This window comes from Rhipicephalus sanguineus, chromosome 5 (genome assembly GCF_013339695.2).
Source record: "Rhipicephalus sanguineus isolate Rsan-2018 chromosome 5, BIME_Rsan_1.4, whole genome shotgun sequence".
NCBI classification, from domain to species: Eukaryota; Metazoa; Arthropoda; class Arachnida; order Ixodida; family Ixodidae; genus Rhipicephalus; species Rhipicephalus sanguineus.
In genome coordinates, this window is record NC_051180.1 from 1,219,043 (window position 1) to 1,235,864 (window position 16,822).

Genomic DNA, 16,822 nt, shown 5'->3' on the forward strand with positions numbered 1-16,822 from the left:
GGCCTGGTCTTTAAACTGTGTGAAAGACGGCTTGGATGTGGACAGGGCATCAAAAGACCTCGCTGCCACGTGCAGGACAGGAGGCGTCATAGATCACTTCATCGTAAGAGGCATCCAGGATTTCCACCAGCTGTGCTATATCTCACACTTCACTACACTTAGACCCCTCGTAGCCGCGATCACGAACGGATCTGATTAACAAGTCCGGTCCAGCTGCTGGTGCTCACTGATCACGGTGATAATGACCTTGATCAAGAACTGTCAAGAACCCCTTCTACACATACACACGGGATCGTGAAACATGCGTGCGTTCCCATCATAACAGATAAGTATAATCATAACAACTGTAACGCAACTGTAACAACTGCAACTGTGACTGTACCGTACGTGCAGTGCGCCTGCGTGTGCCACTCGGTATATCCAGGGGAACTTTGCTGAATGAAGCTTAGTTGCGAGTAAAGCCTGTCGTGTGCATTTGTGCTTCTTCTTTGTGCTGTTCGGATTCGCGCTATCCAGTATCGAAGAATATAAGCACTACATATCAGCTTACCGCGTCTGGTGTTGGTAACACCCATGTTGCTGTAGGCATCGTTACGCAACTGTAAACAACTGGTTATATAAAACATATGCGACTCTTCAGCATATGAGCGTGTTTATACCACTTCCACATTTCTCTAGCGTCATTCCGTAACGTTTCGCTCAACATGAAAAATTATGCCAGTCACCATCCCGCGCATGCTTTGCATAACATCGATTCCCACAGTACGTGGGATCTGCCGAAATTTTTGTTTGAGGCACTCATCCAGGCCCTCAAGATGACAGGAATCCCGAACAGTATAGGCGGTATAGAATATGGCTAACTTCAGGAGGGTGCCGATCAGATAAGCTCATCATATGACGAGGGCAACTGAAGCCACTAGTGTGATTGATTAAAAGTGTCCCTAATCGGCAGCCAGTAGCATTTTCTCACATAGCAGTCAAAGTGCAGTTCAGGGCTTCACTGAGTAGCCATAAGCATGTCTCTTGTAAGGCCCACACCCTGTGTAAGGTCTTTAAGTAGAGAAGATCATGCATGAGAAAATGCAAGATGTCATTGATACCTCAGCGTGCAAGCTTAAATTGTGCACACGATTCCTACTTGTAAATATCTAGGTGCTAACCTAAGTACGTGTTTGTTAAATGCCTTCTGCACCGGCCTTTACTACGTGCTGGCGAATTCCCGTTGTACTTCAAGTTCACAAGTCTGTTAGCATTGTGCATTTTAGATAGTGTGAACTCTTATACCTTTTGGACATTCAACATTCTTGGGCACAATCCAAGACAGATGGCTCGATCTCTGTGTGCATGGATTTTTTCAGAGCGGTGTGCAGTACATTGTCAGCCCTGGAGGTTCCACCAACGATCAAGGAGTTGTGGAGGCATGTGACGAGTACGGAATCACTTTGGTACACAGCGGTCTACGCCTGTTCCACCACTGAGCAGCTACTGTAGTTGGACAGGCTATCCACCGCCCGCTGGACTTTGTCTTCCGGTCTCTGTCCAAATGGTTCATTGGGAAAGTGCTGTGTAAGAAAACAAAAATGTTTTGTGGCATTATACGCACTGTGTGCTCGACTTCCAAGCATGCAAGTGTGTGGTGTACATAAACTATTTGGATATAAAACCCGACCAATAAACATTTTGCAAACCTGTTTGTGCCTGGTGCTTCAGTCTCTTCTGAAAACAACTGTAAAAATGCTAACCAGGTTTAATAGTGCAACTTCTCTTTTCTTCTCGTAGATCTGTTCTGCTAAATCAAATAAGTGCGGCAACCCATGGTCAAATGCTCGAATGCAGAAGCCAATGTGCAAAATGTACACCATTGGTCATTAGTTCAGTTTTTAAAGGTTAGGTGGCATTTGCAAATTTCAGTGTCATGGATAACTGCGGGCGAATGACTGCATTCTTGCTATCCCTTTGCGACGTGCATTATGATTGACTGTCCATAAATGCGTGAAATTTCTACAATTTGACGTCGTGGTTCTGGAGACTCAATTTAAAGAGTACAAGTGTTTTAATTAGCTGTAGTGTATTTTATAGCAATTAATTGCAATTGTGATGTAGTTATTCAATTACTGTCTTGCCATATTTCTTCACAAAACTTATTCAATTGCCCACTCAAATTACATCCTCTAGTTATCTGCTGATGGCAAGCATTCCCGAGAAATATTTTAAAATATTTCGAAAAATGCTGCCAAAACGCCCCACGTCGAGCGTCTTGTTAAACCTATGGTACTGCCTTCACCAAAATGATTGTGTGTAGCAAACTATTACACCCAGAAGTAGTGCATCAGAACTTTTGGTAACAAGGACATTTAATTTACCATTAGCTAAGTGTCCGTTGTCTCTTTATTGTCACTAGTGCATAAAAATGGCTGGCAAAAGTAAGTCGTGTGTACAAATGTACACATTGTGTCACAGTGGTATGCTGACTGACGCTCGGGAACTAGGCAAGGATATGCAGCTTTGTGGATTTCGCAGTGCTTGTTATAACGGCAAAATAAGCCACTACATGGCTGAAACTGACCTCAAAAAGGTGTCTGTATCTGTGTTTCGTTTTATAAAGTAAGCATATGTGTGTTTTGTACACAAATATATGAAGTCTGCATTGCAAATGTTTGCGTACCTACTGACATATTGGGGCTAATTCAATTTGCCTACACCACCTAAACCAGTTCGCGATATGGTGCACTCTGCTGTTCGGTTTATAAGTGCACCCCATGCTCTTGCACCCATGTGTCTATGCAATATGTGGTGCATTTAGGCCTCAGAAACTGACGATAACTGTGATCTGCATGCAACCTCGCGCATGCATTAAAGCGTACAGAACAAAAGACCTGCTTCATGTCACCACGTCGCCATTCGTTTTAGTGTCGTGTTGTATCTGCGCCACTGAAATGAAACTGCACTATATTTCTCCTTGCATGTACCGACTTGCTGAAAAGACAGGTGTGCAATCGTAAATTTGCTCGAAAATATGCAGGTTTAGGAAATGTTCTAGTTGGGCAGTAGGCTACACTTAATTGTTTCCAAAAATCCAACTGTTAATGGCGGACAGAGATAACATATATATGACGGTTAATTGGTAACATTTCAGTCAAATTAGTTTTAGTTAGCGTACTGAGCTTGTGTTGTGCTGTATTTCTGCTTGCACTCCTCCAAAGTATGTTGGCAGTATGTAACGAAATAAAATAAAAATAAATAAATGCAACTTGCATGCATGGATGCTCCGCAGTTTGATAAAGCTGGTAACAATTTTTTGAAAGAGTTATAAAAGCCACAAATAACAGGAACATGAATACAGTTTCGAAATTATTGGCTTGCGATAAGGTTTCTTTATATTTTTTTTTAGAAGATATGTTGACATGTAGCTAGAACTACAGCCACTAAGTTCATGCCTTATCAACTACGCTCATGAAATAGACGCATATGGTCTTGCTCCGCCGTATCCAACCATTGGGCGCGTTAAGTTAAGGAGCTAGAGCGCGCGCCCTAGCCGGCGGAGTGCACTCTTCTAAATTTAAGGGTTCAAAAGCGAGTGCGTGATTACGGGGCGCGCTCTACGCGCTCCAACTCTCAGACTATCTGAGACGGTGCACGAGAGCTCGTGCATGCCACGGCTTCCGGAAAAATGACGTGTTTCCGACTCTCTCCACTGATGCATGCACTTAACACAACATTCTCCTTTCTCACTCGTTCCTACCGCCGCGTAGCCTGGCGTGTATGTACGTTCTCAGCACGATCGCAAACTTTGCGCGTTGGCGTGGTTTGAGGTTGCGCGAACCGAATATGACGGCCCGATTATTGCTTTTCAGACGCACAGGTACGTAATCTATTTCAGAATAGTCGCAGTGCAGCGACTTTCCGTTGCTATGTGTACGTATACTTCTTCAGGTTCTCTTGTTATTCTGCGACAGGGTACCTCTGAGAACAGCAATAACAGCTTGCATAGCATACGTGGCTGCTGCTGCTGCTGCTGCTGCTGCCTAAAAAGCTGAGCTCCGAAGGCGTCGCCCTCGAGCGTGCTCCATTGGAGTTCGGAGCGCGCCAACTTAACGCGCCCATTTTTCTGGCGATTTATCGGTAACAAGCAAGTTTCCCGCTGCATTTCGAAAACTAGCAGTTGCAAGCTTTCATAGAGCTGTTGCGTGACCATAACAACGCTTAGTAGTGGTAGTAGTGGGCCTTGTTCATCTAGCGGCAGAAAAAACAAACTCATTTGGGAAATTATTGGGCACCACAATCATTAACCAAAATGTACATGGTAGAACTGATAATTTGATTTTACATACACGATAAAAATGCAGCGTTGCATTGTGACTTCGCATCTAGTTCGTTCGTGAGTTCGTCACTTCCGCTAGGACGCCATTTGTGTTCCGCTTTTGCACGTAAACGTTTTGTCTAGAGTGTACTAGAATAGGGGAGTGGGTCCACTGGGGCCGGCGGCAAGCGGCGCGGGTGAAGCAAAAACGGCGGAAAATTTGGTGGCGCTGCAGTCGCCTTCTCCTGAAGATGACGTCAGTTACGGCGGGAGCGGCGGTTCGGGCCGCACGACGCGCTGGCGGGGACGCTGAGCGCTCGATGTTGTCGTCTGCTCGACGCGCCGTCGTCTGTTCGATGCACCGTCGTTCGTGCGCTGTTTTCACTATTTGTCTTCTGGTTCTTTTTTTTACACATTGTTAGAGACAAAAACAAGTGAAATGAAATAAAATGTATGTTTTTTCCGTGAACGCGTAGGTTTGTAGTTCCCTTTCAGCAAAGCCGTCTGGACAAAGAATACGCGGCAGACGGCACGTTTGCGTGCGCACATATGTGTCTGCTGGTTGCTTTGCGGAGTGTTCCAAGTTGCTTCAAAAGATGAGAGGATGAGCACGTCTAGGCGTAGAAATTACTGTTGTGTCGTGGGCTGCCAAACCGGATACAGCAGAGTTAAAAACCGGCCCAAGCTCTCACTCTTTGGAGTACCTCGAGACGAAGAAAGACGCCGGCTATGGGACCAGAATCTCAACCGCGCTGATCGGCCCTTGCAAGTCACCGATGCCATTTGCGAGCTGCACTTCGAGCAAAAGTACATACTGAGGCATTATGTACATATTATCGAAGGCCGAGAAGTATATATAGAGCGTGGAAAGCCGGAGCTTCGCAGTGATGCTGTACCCACAATTTTACCTCATCTCCTGGAGTGTCCTGACGAGCAGCCCACACCGGAGCAGTCAACGAAGAAGAGAGCGGCTTCACCACCAACCTGTGAAGACAAGCCGTCAAAAAGAACTGTGCTGCTGTCAGTTGAACCGCAACTGAGATTTGAGGATTGCGAAAGTGCGAGGCAAAGCGACAACGCATTTGAACTTGGAGACGTTGTCCGGCCAAACGACCACTGGGCAATGCACAAGTTTTGTCATTACGACGGAATCGCTTATGTTTCGGCCTCCCTAAGTCATGAACTTGTAAGCATCGAAAAGACCGTGCTCATGAATTACGGTACCGATCGCAGTGAAGTGATTTGTCGGACATATGTTCGGAAGACACTGTTCTCCGAAAAGGTCGCCTATAACCTTGAAGATGCCAAACAAGTCCTCGACTGCGCAGATTCTCTTCACCCTTGCAGAGGGGCAGGTAGAGCGAGAGACTTCACCTATGACGTTCTTACGAAGAAACTGGAGCAGCAAATCTCTCATTCCGACGGCCTTGTCTTCAGTGTCACGTGCAAAGGAGCTGTTAAACAACAAGGTGAGTGCGCGCAAACGTTTATTGAGACCTCACTTATATATTGTACAATTAACCAATGAGTAACCTGTTTAATGCTAGAAAATTTATATGACCCCTAATTTTTCCAGTACACATTAACATATACTAAAGAATAGTTTGCCTATACAGAAAGTGACAGTGCATGAATTGCGTTTCAAGCATGCATGGTAGAAAACTACAAGCTCTTCATTCTTTTTTTTCTCGTATACTTCCAGGTTCTTCATGCATTTCATGCAAGTACGTGAGGAAGATAATACTCACAAGAAAAAGCTACCTGAAACGAAAGGAACGAAGAAACCCAGTCTCCGCCAAACTGCGGGTCCTGAGCCAGAGGAACAAGCGAATGGCGGCAAGGCTGTTGGACATTGCTGGTCGTCTCGAAGAGATGAGGGCAAAGAATGCGAATGTCGCGGATGAAACACTAGAGGAAAAAATATCGTCACTACCGCGAAAGCAGCAGGCAAGTGTTCGCGCTTGCTTTCAAGCTGCCAAACAAACCAGCAAGAAGGGCATGCGCTACAATCAAGAGTGGATCCTCGAATGTTTACTCATGAAACTAAAGAGTCCCAGGCTATATCAGCACATCAGAAAGAACGAAATTCTCGTGATGCCCAGCAACACTACTTTGAAAAGATACTTGAGGTCATACCAGTCGGCATTCGGCTTTAATGCAGCAGTAATGAACACTCTAAAGAAAAAAACCGCGAGCATGTCAGACCTCGAAAGACATGGCGGATTACTGGTGGACGAAATGAAATTGTCAGAACACTTCAGTGTGACGGCGTCTGGCCAGATTCAAGGCTTCGTGGACCTTGGAGAATTTACGAAGCCCGAGGACAAGTACCAGCAATGTGATCACGGCATGGTCATCATGTTTGTGCCTTTCGCAGGGAGATGGAGCCAAATTGTTGGCGTTTTTGCGACAAAAGGAAATGTGAGAGGAGACATTTTATTGAAAATTCTCATGGAAGCTACCATCCTCGTGGAACAGGCGGGCTTGTTCGTCGACCACATCACTTGTGACGGAGCCCCCTGGAACCGAAAGATGTGGAAGCTAGCGGGAGTGTCGGCGTCATCGAAGGAAATAAACGGCGCCATACAGCATCCTGTCGACGAGATGCGGAAATTGCACTTTATCTCCGATTTCCCGCATCTGCTAAAATGCCTCAGGAATGGTCTTCTCCAGAAAGGCTTTGCAACACCAGAGGGATTGGTACGTATATATCCATGGTTGACATTTTACAAAGATTGTGTTTCTCGCATACATTGCATTACCTCAACTTATATTTCTAGGTGTCCGTGCATCCAGTTCGGGAGGCGTACCTACGGGACAGAAGTGTTCGGACACTGAAAGTTATGCCCAATTTGACCGATACGCATCTGGAACCAAACTACTTTGAGAAGATGAGAACCACTTTCGCCTTCCAACTATTCGGTCCATATGTCCTACGGGGCCTGGCCTTCTACAAGGAGGACATCGAGAGAAGGTGTGGCAGCATCGAGGCAACTCAGCTGTTCTTCTCGTGTGTCGCGCTTGCGTTCCAAATGAATTAAGTATAATCGTAAACATCTCAAACGCATGATGAGCGCCTTTCTGACATAAGTTCCTTTCGTTTATTTTGCAGGAAGATCCAACGACTGATCACCGTGATGACTTCCAGGTTTCGTGCCGAAGCACTGAGACCAGCTTCCACAGATGCGGCATTTCTGTCCGATTTTCTGGACTTCCTGAATGACTGGGAATCATTCAGTGACAACAAGCGGCACTTTCTCAGCGAGTCCACTGCCATAGGTTTTAGGGTCACTATAGCAAATACCCTTTCATTGCTGAAGTACCTGACAGAAAGGGTTGGTTTCAAATATCTCATGACATCTCGACTTAGCACCGATCCCGTGGAACACTTCTTCGGCATCGTTCGCCAGTCAAGTGGCTGCAACGCGCACCCCTCTCCGGATGAGTTTCTAATAACCGTCAACTGCTTGTCCTTTTATAACTTGGCTCACAGTGTGGACAGTGCAAACGCAAACCCTGACATGATAAACGCCCTTGTCACCGTGCATGACAGACAGGGTCTAAAGGTCACGCACAAAAAAATTGATGATCTTATATCACAGAGGAGACTAGACGAGGTCGAAAGCACGATTGCCACAATGCCAGAAAAGCTTGCTGACCAGATCGATGTGACTTTGGAGAAGAGTGACTCGAGACTCATTTACTACACAGCAGGGTACGTGGCTAGGAAGTGTGTATTGAAGTTGGCATGCGTACAATGCAAAGAAGTGCTTCTGTTTGAGAAAGCTGTCGCGGTTGCTGAACAGCTCCCTTCGCAATTCACGGAGCAATGCGACTGGGGTGGACTTCTGTATCCCTCCCTACAGCTGTACGATTTCATTGCCGCACTTGAAAACTTGTTTACTGAATGTTTCAGTGTTTCGATGTTGCACACAGAGAGCATCTCTGACATTCTTTCATTGGTGAAAACTAATTTTCTGAACTCGAAAGCTGTCGGCTGTCCAGATCACAAAGATGCAGTGAGCACGAAGCTCGTTTCGTTCTACGTGCTCACTCGCCTTCACTTCTTAGTGAAGGGAATGAACAGGGAAAACGCTTCGAAACGAGCGAGAGCAAAGCACTTAAAGCTTAGCAGGACAACATCGAGCCTGACGTTCCTCGAGCAACGGTGTCGATGCCTTTCGATGATATTTTCGATGTTTTTTATATTTCTGCGAAGAGCTCGCGCAGTCAATCTAAAATAAAATATTTTACGTATTTCACTTCTCTTATTGGTGTCTCTCAGACTCTTACCATATATCCATAGGTGAGAACACGTTCATGTTTCGAACAAATGTTTGCATGGACACGTACCGCAGACACGAAAATAAAAGGTAAAATATAACATATTTCATTAATACCTACAACGTATACCAGCACTAGATGCCGAACGAAAACCTATCACAAAGCCACTGCGACGGACGCGCGTCCGCCGCTATAAGTCATTTCTTACGATTAGCACAGTTGCCGGCCGATGTGACTAAACTTAATTTGCCTACACCCTTACGCACGTATTGATACCAAGCGCAACAGGACTGGTTTAGTTTTTCAATAATATCACGCGTCCCTTACGAACAGCTGCAAATTTGCAGAAGGGTTCGCATATTAGCTTTATTGCTCATGATAACAGCTTGTAACTTTAGTCTTGCCTCATATTTAATTTGCTGCAGTGAGTCTAAATTTGCGCCAAATGTAAACTTAATTATCATATATCACAGTTATCTTAACATTCTTAAAAGCGTCGCAGTTAATGCTCATATTACACTTTCGATGCGTGCGTTTTCGCAAAAGCCAAATTCAACTAACGCTCTTGAATGTAAGCAATTACCGCGGAAGTCACGGTACTTGCGTACGTGACTACCTATACGAGCAGGGCGTTTCGCGATAAAAACATTTCGATTTCGTTGAGCTGGCGCGGAAACGCGGTGCGACGCCGTTCACGGCCACGCACGCACGAACGCAGCAACAACGCTGCGAGATTGCGCCCGACGCGCGAGCAGCACGCGAACCGCGCGAACCATAGAATAAAGAATCAGTTTAGAGAAGGGAAACTGTAGCCTTGACAACGGTACGAAAGATAAGCAGCGGTAGCGCATGGAACTACCGAAGGCACCCAAGAGATGGCGCTGCGTAAACAGGAAGCGGAAAACAAAATTTATTGTTTATTTAGGTAGAAAAAAGCAAACGGCTGCCTTTTTTATTCCGTACCTGGTGCGTATGCGCATACGCGGGTGCCTCGGCTGGTTTTTTATTCTATCCTTTTTAAACAGAAGTGGACGAAAGAGGCCGGGACTCGTGTAAGGCTACGGAGGTCTCGTTATCTTTCGCCCGCTTGTTTTGAGCGCGTCGATGCGCCGAGCAGCATGCCAAAGCGCCCTTCGGAACGCAGCACCTGTGCGTACGAAGGTTACATGGAACCGAAAGGCGTAGTACATTGGCAACTGGCACCAGTAAGAACAATTCACGAGTGAGTAGAACGAACGATAATCTTTATTGACAGTGAGCAAGCGGTAAAAGGCCCTTGTTCAGACATCGTGAGCTCGTAAACGACTAGCCTTCGTGGTACTTCAAAGAGACAAAACAAATTAGATGACGTTTGTTGCCCGTTTCCACCGTCAGCTAGCGCTCACAATAACCAACTTGTATTGTAGGACAGGCGTAAAGCATCAGCATTTTTTTGCTACAGTCTTTAGTACTTGCTTTCAACGAGTACGCCTGAAGACCCCCGGGTTTGTTGTTACTACAACGTATTGCGGTCAGGCTGAGAATACCAAGCAGGTTCACGCAAAGAAATCACATTATAGTGGATGCCTACAGAATGGCAGAAAACATGAGCATTTTAACACGTGATACCGATGAAACAATCCATAAATGGGATATATGCAAGGCCTCAAAGAAGTGCAGAAATACAGAGAAGGGAGAAACGATTTTCTATCCCGGTCATTCTCTTATTGTGACATCGCCACTGGAAAGTAGGCTTCATCAACAGTCTGGCCAAGTCGTGCTCATGCCATCGCATAATTCACTCGTTCATTTGAGCCCACCAGACCTTGCAAGTACAAGTGAAATAGCAGCTTTGTCCACACGTGTTAGCATACAACTCAAAAGCGAGAGCAGTGAAGTGTGATATGCTAACGAGGTCACAAAGCAGAAAGAAAAACGCTGAGCTTGAAAGTACGTGTACCTGCCATCGTCGAGGAACCTGTGGAAACTGACGCCTTCGCTGGTATCGCAGCTCCTGCGGCACCATACAGTAGCACACCGACTGCCCACCATAATTGCAATATGATTACATCGGTGAATTAAAAAAACTTTCATGCGTATTTAGACAACATTAACGATAGAATTCGCAAGAAAACGGGGAGCAACAAACCAGCTGCCAACCATCGGACGATAACTGCGCATATTCTGCGCGTTATCTGCGGCACCCGAGACGCAGCGGCGCACTTTTTGCGCTTCGTCACTGGTCACAGCGACGGTTTCGCTTGCTCGCTACCGCGCGCTGGCCGTCAGCGGTGAGCGACAAGGCAGAGATGTTTTCAATCACTAAACAACAAATTTACTCATCATTCAAACATTACTTTCAGTTACACAAGAAAAAGCACTTTTATGCGGCAATGATAGCTGTATTTCTCTTAAATATTGCTTTTATTACGGCGCCTCTGGCGGATTTTTTGGCGTTGCCGAGGGCAGATTTGAACGGAGCCACTATGGTTTGTTTGTTAGCTACGACGGGGTCGATTTTTTCGCCCCCCTTCAGCGATGGCTGGAACTTGAGACTTTCCGAGGCCTGCGCGAACTACCAGACTGCCGCCCGCCGCGAACCGCACGGCAAAGCGGGCTTGTAACCATGGCAACCACGGCCAGGTCTTCAGGTGAAGGCGACGGTGGCGCCACCTGGATTTTCCGAAAAAAAACGCCTCAGCGTGGAGCCTTGAGTGGACCCACTCCCCCCATTCTAGTACACTCTAGCCTCAAGTTTAACCTGACTGGCGACGACTTCCCAAGGGAATTTGCGGGCACACAAAGGGATTTGCCACCACGTAACGTGCTTACACCGCTAACTTTGGCGATGTTTTGGTGGCCTTTTATCATGCCTTTTATTCTCGTGCGGCCGCACTGGTAGACCATCTCGAAGGCCGCGCTTCCTCGGAAACAGTTTCATTACTAGCTGACAGATGGCGCAACCATACAAACGAGAAAAACGCGGCTCGATTGCTTTTGTGTGTTTGTTGTTTGGCTCTACGGGTTCTCCCGCGACGATGCGGCTCTCGCGAAGAGCGGTCGCCGGCTCCTGAGCGCGAGCAGTTTTCCAAGTTGTCGCACAGCCGTCGTGCGAGGTGCCGAGAACCCAGTGCGGAACCCTTGTGCCGGCCGGGAAGGAGCGCGGACACCGGACGTTCACATCTGCGGCCCGTCGCCCATTGGCCTGTGTGCCGTGGCGGGATCACATTTTAAATTTCCGCGATCGGCTCAGGGGAAGCGACGGTGATGTTCCCGTGATGAAAACAGCTTTGGCGTGTTCCTAGCGCAGGATTACGATTGTGTGTTGTGGATTTGCGGCGACGACCGAGCACGGCGACCGAGTGGTGAGTGTTTTGCCGGTCTAGGCCTATTGTTAGCTCGGGGAAAATGAAGCGCATCTCTCTGGCGCACTGTTTTGCGGGGCCGCTAAGCGAGGCCCCGTTTTTTATGTTTTCGTCGTCGGCCGTGCTGTACCGCTCCGTTTTCCCCGCGTGTTGTGGTTGCGACCTGCGAAACGGGTCCATCCGTTCCTGTTTCCACATGCGCGCCTGTTGTGGCGAGCGGTGCGAATCGCGCGACGACCTATTAATCGGTGTGGTCATCCAAGGAATCGGGAACAGCCGGGTTTGCACTCGGGGCTGCAATTAGTATTGCTCTGCGTATGCATCTTGCGAGTGCTGCTGTAGCTTTCTCGGCTTCCCTTTTGCCCGTTATACATTGAAGTGGTGTGCTTTTGACTTTACCTGCGACTGTACAGCCGTCCTGAACTAGCACTACACTTACGCTTTGTGGCCCGAAACAAGGGGTGAGGACACAGGACACTTGCTAGGTGTGTGAACATGCCGAGGCTGCTTTTATGTTTCTTGCGGAGACCCTGCTGTTTGCTGCGGGATTGCCTTTTAACTTTAGCACTAGAAATGCTGCCATTGTTTTGTGGATCATTGTGGACCGTGTGTGCACCGTGTTGGTTAGTTGTCGCCTCCAGCATAAAAGGCAGAATCTGCGGCTCGTGATGGACAGAGCAGAAGTATTTAAACATCAACCATTCTTCCTGTGGCTGCCGTAAGCACGCACGCATCACAATTTGCTTTACTGTGGTTGCATATCTCTGTGACATTCAGCCATTGCTGCTGTGCATCCAGGTTTAACTTACAATCTATCGTCAAGTTTATTTTCGATTTACATGCATTCGCAAACATCTTCCCGGACCTGACAATATTGCTTAGGTTAAACAGTTTTGTTTAACATCCTATACAATATTGTTTAACATCCTATATTTACTCCTAAACAACTACCTGCTCTTCTTATGTGCAATAAAGCTGTTTCCATCCATCTTCTGATGTGGAAAGGCATATGTTGCATAAGGAGAGCACAACACAACAAAGACCAAGACACTGATAATGTAAGAACACAGGTCAGCCCTCGATCGTACTTGGACGGCATAGCACACTGAACGAACACAAGGCAAGATGAAGACGGGACAAGTGCTTTGCCCTCGGTCTCTGTAATTATTTATGCAACCGTACCAGTTAGCACGTTTTTTCACTCTACTAATACGTGTTAACCCCAGCCCTGAAAGTGCTTTTCACAGTTTTCATTCTTTCAGAGATGGCTAGTCTCTAGCAGGAAACCTTCTTCTTGCTGATATGGTTACATAGCTTGCTGTATCACGATATATTCCATGCCACCTTAATGTTGTGGTTTGATGCTGATACAGTATAGATCACAGGCATACACTCGATGCGCCTATGGAAAGGTTTTTCTGCAGCTGTGATTCGTGGTACTGACAGCCAACAGTTTTCGATGAAAAAGCCACACAGGCACTGCACAAGAACTTCGTGCCAGCGAAGTCGCAAGCATGCAAGGTAAGGCCAAGGCTATTCTGCTTTGCAAGGATCTCGAACTTTCAAAACTGTCTAAGGCCATTAGCGCTTCTAAGCAAGTCACTCTGTGTTCTTCAGTGTTAAAACACATAAGGCAGACATGCCCTTCAGGTGCAGCGTGAGGGAACGCGACTCGTGGCAGCTGCACGTAAGCAGATTTGTGCTCAAGCATCTTAGGACGGTAGAGGTCAGAGATCCGCTCGCAGTTAAGAACTCGAATGACGTTACGCAGACCTTGCAGCGCTTCCAGGGTGGTGTGTATGGCTTCTCAGTCGATGCAGAAGACCTATTCTATTCTGTGCCGCACTCTGAGCTATTTATACTTGTCAGAACCTGTATTGAAGTGAACGGAGTTCTAGTGTTTGAGAGGGCCGTAGGCATATCTCTAGATAACTCCATGACGTTGTTAGAATTTTATCTCACCTGGACTTTTGCATTACATGATGGCCTTCTTTATGATCAGCGAAAAGGGATTTGCATTGGCTCTTGTGTCACTCCAGTGTTGTGCAATATGTTTTTAGCTTCCTTGACACAGAATTAGCTCAAGTACTTGACGATGCAAAGGTGCTGGAGGTCTTTCGGTATGTGGACGATTGTTTTAGTTATTTTAAACACTATTCCTTTGTTGACCACCACTAGCTCAGTGGATGAAATTCTAGCACTTTTCAGATAACATGCTAACGGCCTTTCGTTCACGCATGAGCTTCCCATTGACAATAGATTGCAATTTTTAGACTTGAGCATCACTTTCTCAGAGTGACACGTCTGCTGGGCCTATCACCCACGTTCGCGCAAAGAGCTGTTACCTTTTGATGCGGCCATTCTAAACTTGTTAAAAGGGCCATTGCGACCATGTGTCTCGAGGGAGCGCTGGTGAAATCTTGTCCTCACAGTATGCAGGATAGTTACACGGATCAGGTTAGGCGGCTGCATTCAGCTGGCTATCCTAACTCTGTCGTTGTATCCGTTGCCAAAACCTTCCTTCAAAAGTTGAAGGGCACAAAGAAAAGCAGGCAGCCCATGGTCAAAAGACCTATGGTGGTACCTTATGTTCATAAGGTAGCGCACAACCTGAAGAACGTGGCTAACAGGTACAATGTGCTTGTAGTTTTTTCTGCACCACGTAAGTTGGCTGGCCTATGTCCACGTATTTCTAAACCACTGAGGGCCTCCACTTGTGGGAAAAAACACGCTTTGAAGTATGTGGATTGCTCGGTGGGCGTGGTGTATGAAACCCCACTTAGTTGTAGTCGGGTTTACATCGGCCAAACTGGTCGGTGTTTGAACGTCAGAGTTAGAGAACATGAGCTGTCACTTCGAAATAATTCGGCACATTTACCTGCACACTGCAATTCCTGTTCCTGTGAGGCGAGGTTTTCAAGCGTTTCTGTTCTTGCCAAAAGCTCAGATGCTCTGGCCCGGGAATTAATGGAAGCTTTTTGGATAAAGAAGAAAGGTGACTTGTGTGTAAGTGACACACAGTGGTCTTGCGCATGTCTGAGTTCCAATTTTGCTTGTCGTTGCTTGATTAGATATGCCTTTCTATTGACCTCGTGTATTTTTTAATGTGTAGTGACTAGGTGTGCGCATGTGTGGCGCGGCATATATATTTTCTGCGTTTCTTCTGAGAATAAACCAGTGGCGAGTGACGCTCTTTCCCTGTGCTTCATCGTCCTTCTTTCGGTGTTTTAGGCGTCTATTTTTTTCCCTCATTACGATGAACCAACTAGCCCAGCAAAAAGTGCTTCTATGCTCACCTCAGATTGTCGATATCTGTTGTGGATCTTGTGATGTAGTGCACCTTCTCATAGAACTCTTGTTGCACTTTATCCTCTCTGCAGCTGTAGTCATTTGCTGAAGGCACGTCTCAACCAACAGATCAGTGGGCCATGATGGGGATGTTTGTTTTTTGTGACTCGCAGTAGTCAAAACTGATAGGCTAGTTTCTCTTCAACATGCCATTCAAGATGACGCGGTGCGACTAAGAATTGGTAGTTTTGTAATAACAACACGAGACACAAAGACAATGAAGAAAACTGGACAGAGACTTCAACTAACAGTTTATTTTGGTTTGGTGTGCATATTTATGGGAACCCCATCAATATCAACACGCTATCACGAGAAAGAACTGAAGAATAAACAAGAAAAGCCGAAAACTTAAAAAAATCTGATAGTTCTTTGTTCATGGCCAATATATATCATCCAGCAAAAAAATAAAAATGGGAAAAAAAAGGGTACGCAAACGTACTATCAGCAAGAAATGCCGATGGGCAGCTGACAAAACAATTTTCACTTCTTCCATTCACTTCTGTAATCCATTTTAGTTGGTTGGGCTGCATTTATGCCTTATTTATAACACACTCCATAGAGTTGCAGACATATGGATAGTGTGGAATATGTGTGTCTGAGGATTCATTCAGTAGTAAGAGAGACTCGATAAAGAAAGTTTGGAAATGCATATCATGTAAGCCAGTCGGCAAAAAGGGTGCTAATACCGGAAACACTGATTCTCTTGAGATGGACGTTCGCACGCTGCTGCTTGAGATGAACACCAAGCTGAGCTCTCTTCTCTCTTTGCCTGAAAAAGTTGATGGCATTGAGAAATCGATTGAAATGCTTTCTGCCGAATTTGACAGGTTCACAGTGCGTCTTGATGCTCAGGAAAAAGAGACTAAGCAGCTAAAAGCGCGTGTGGTTAGCCTAGAGCAGGCGAGCGACATGAAATTGATAGCTGAAATGCAAGCAGAAATTGATGACTTGGAATGGCGGAGCCGGCGGCTAAACCTCGAGTTTCATGGCATCCCAAAAACGGATCCTGAAGACCTGCTGAGCAAAATTAATGAAATTGCGGCTCAGCTCCACCTTGACACCTTAGACACCCAAGACGTCGCCGCAGTGCACAGACTTCCATCAAGGCCAGACAGAATCCCGGGTGTTATCGTGCGATTCACTCGACAGGAAGTAAGAGACAAATGGCTAGCAGGGAGGCGGGCACTGCGGATCGCGAATAGCAATGTTTACGTCTCAGAAAACATGACGAAGCGGTCTCGTGACCTGCTCTCGAAGTGTAAAGAGTGGATTAAGCGGTCTGGCTATGCGTTTGCATGGCACACTAACGGAAAAATACTTATCAGGAAGAAAGCGGGCGATGCCGCTGTTGCAGTTCGGTCTGAAGCTGACCTTGCGGCATTAACTGCGTAACTACACTCTCAGCTATGAATTACTTCGAACTTCTTCTACCACACCGCGTGAATTCTTGTCCTGAGATAACAAATAGTTTTTCTGTAATGCACTTAAACATTCGGTCCATCCGTAACAAGAGCGACGACCTAGATTATCTTCTGCAAAGCATGTC

At 46.4% G+C, this 16,822-nt stretch overlaps 1 protein-coding gene across 1 annotated transcript in view; it reads left to right on the forward strand.

Moving 5' to 3' along the window:
• LOC119393114 (bifunctional purine biosynthesis protein ATIC) overlaps positions 1–1,687 on the forward strand; it is a gene marked incomplete at its 5' end in the record, with an annotated part of 27,476 nt that extends 25,789 nt beyond the window's left edge. Inside the window, 1 exon segment of the mRNA XM_037659937.2 lies at positions 1,359–1,687. Within this exon segment, the coding sequence (XP_037515865.1) occupies positions 1,359–1,478 (120 nt within the window).
• Positions 1,688–16,822: the final 15,135 nt, after the last annotated feature.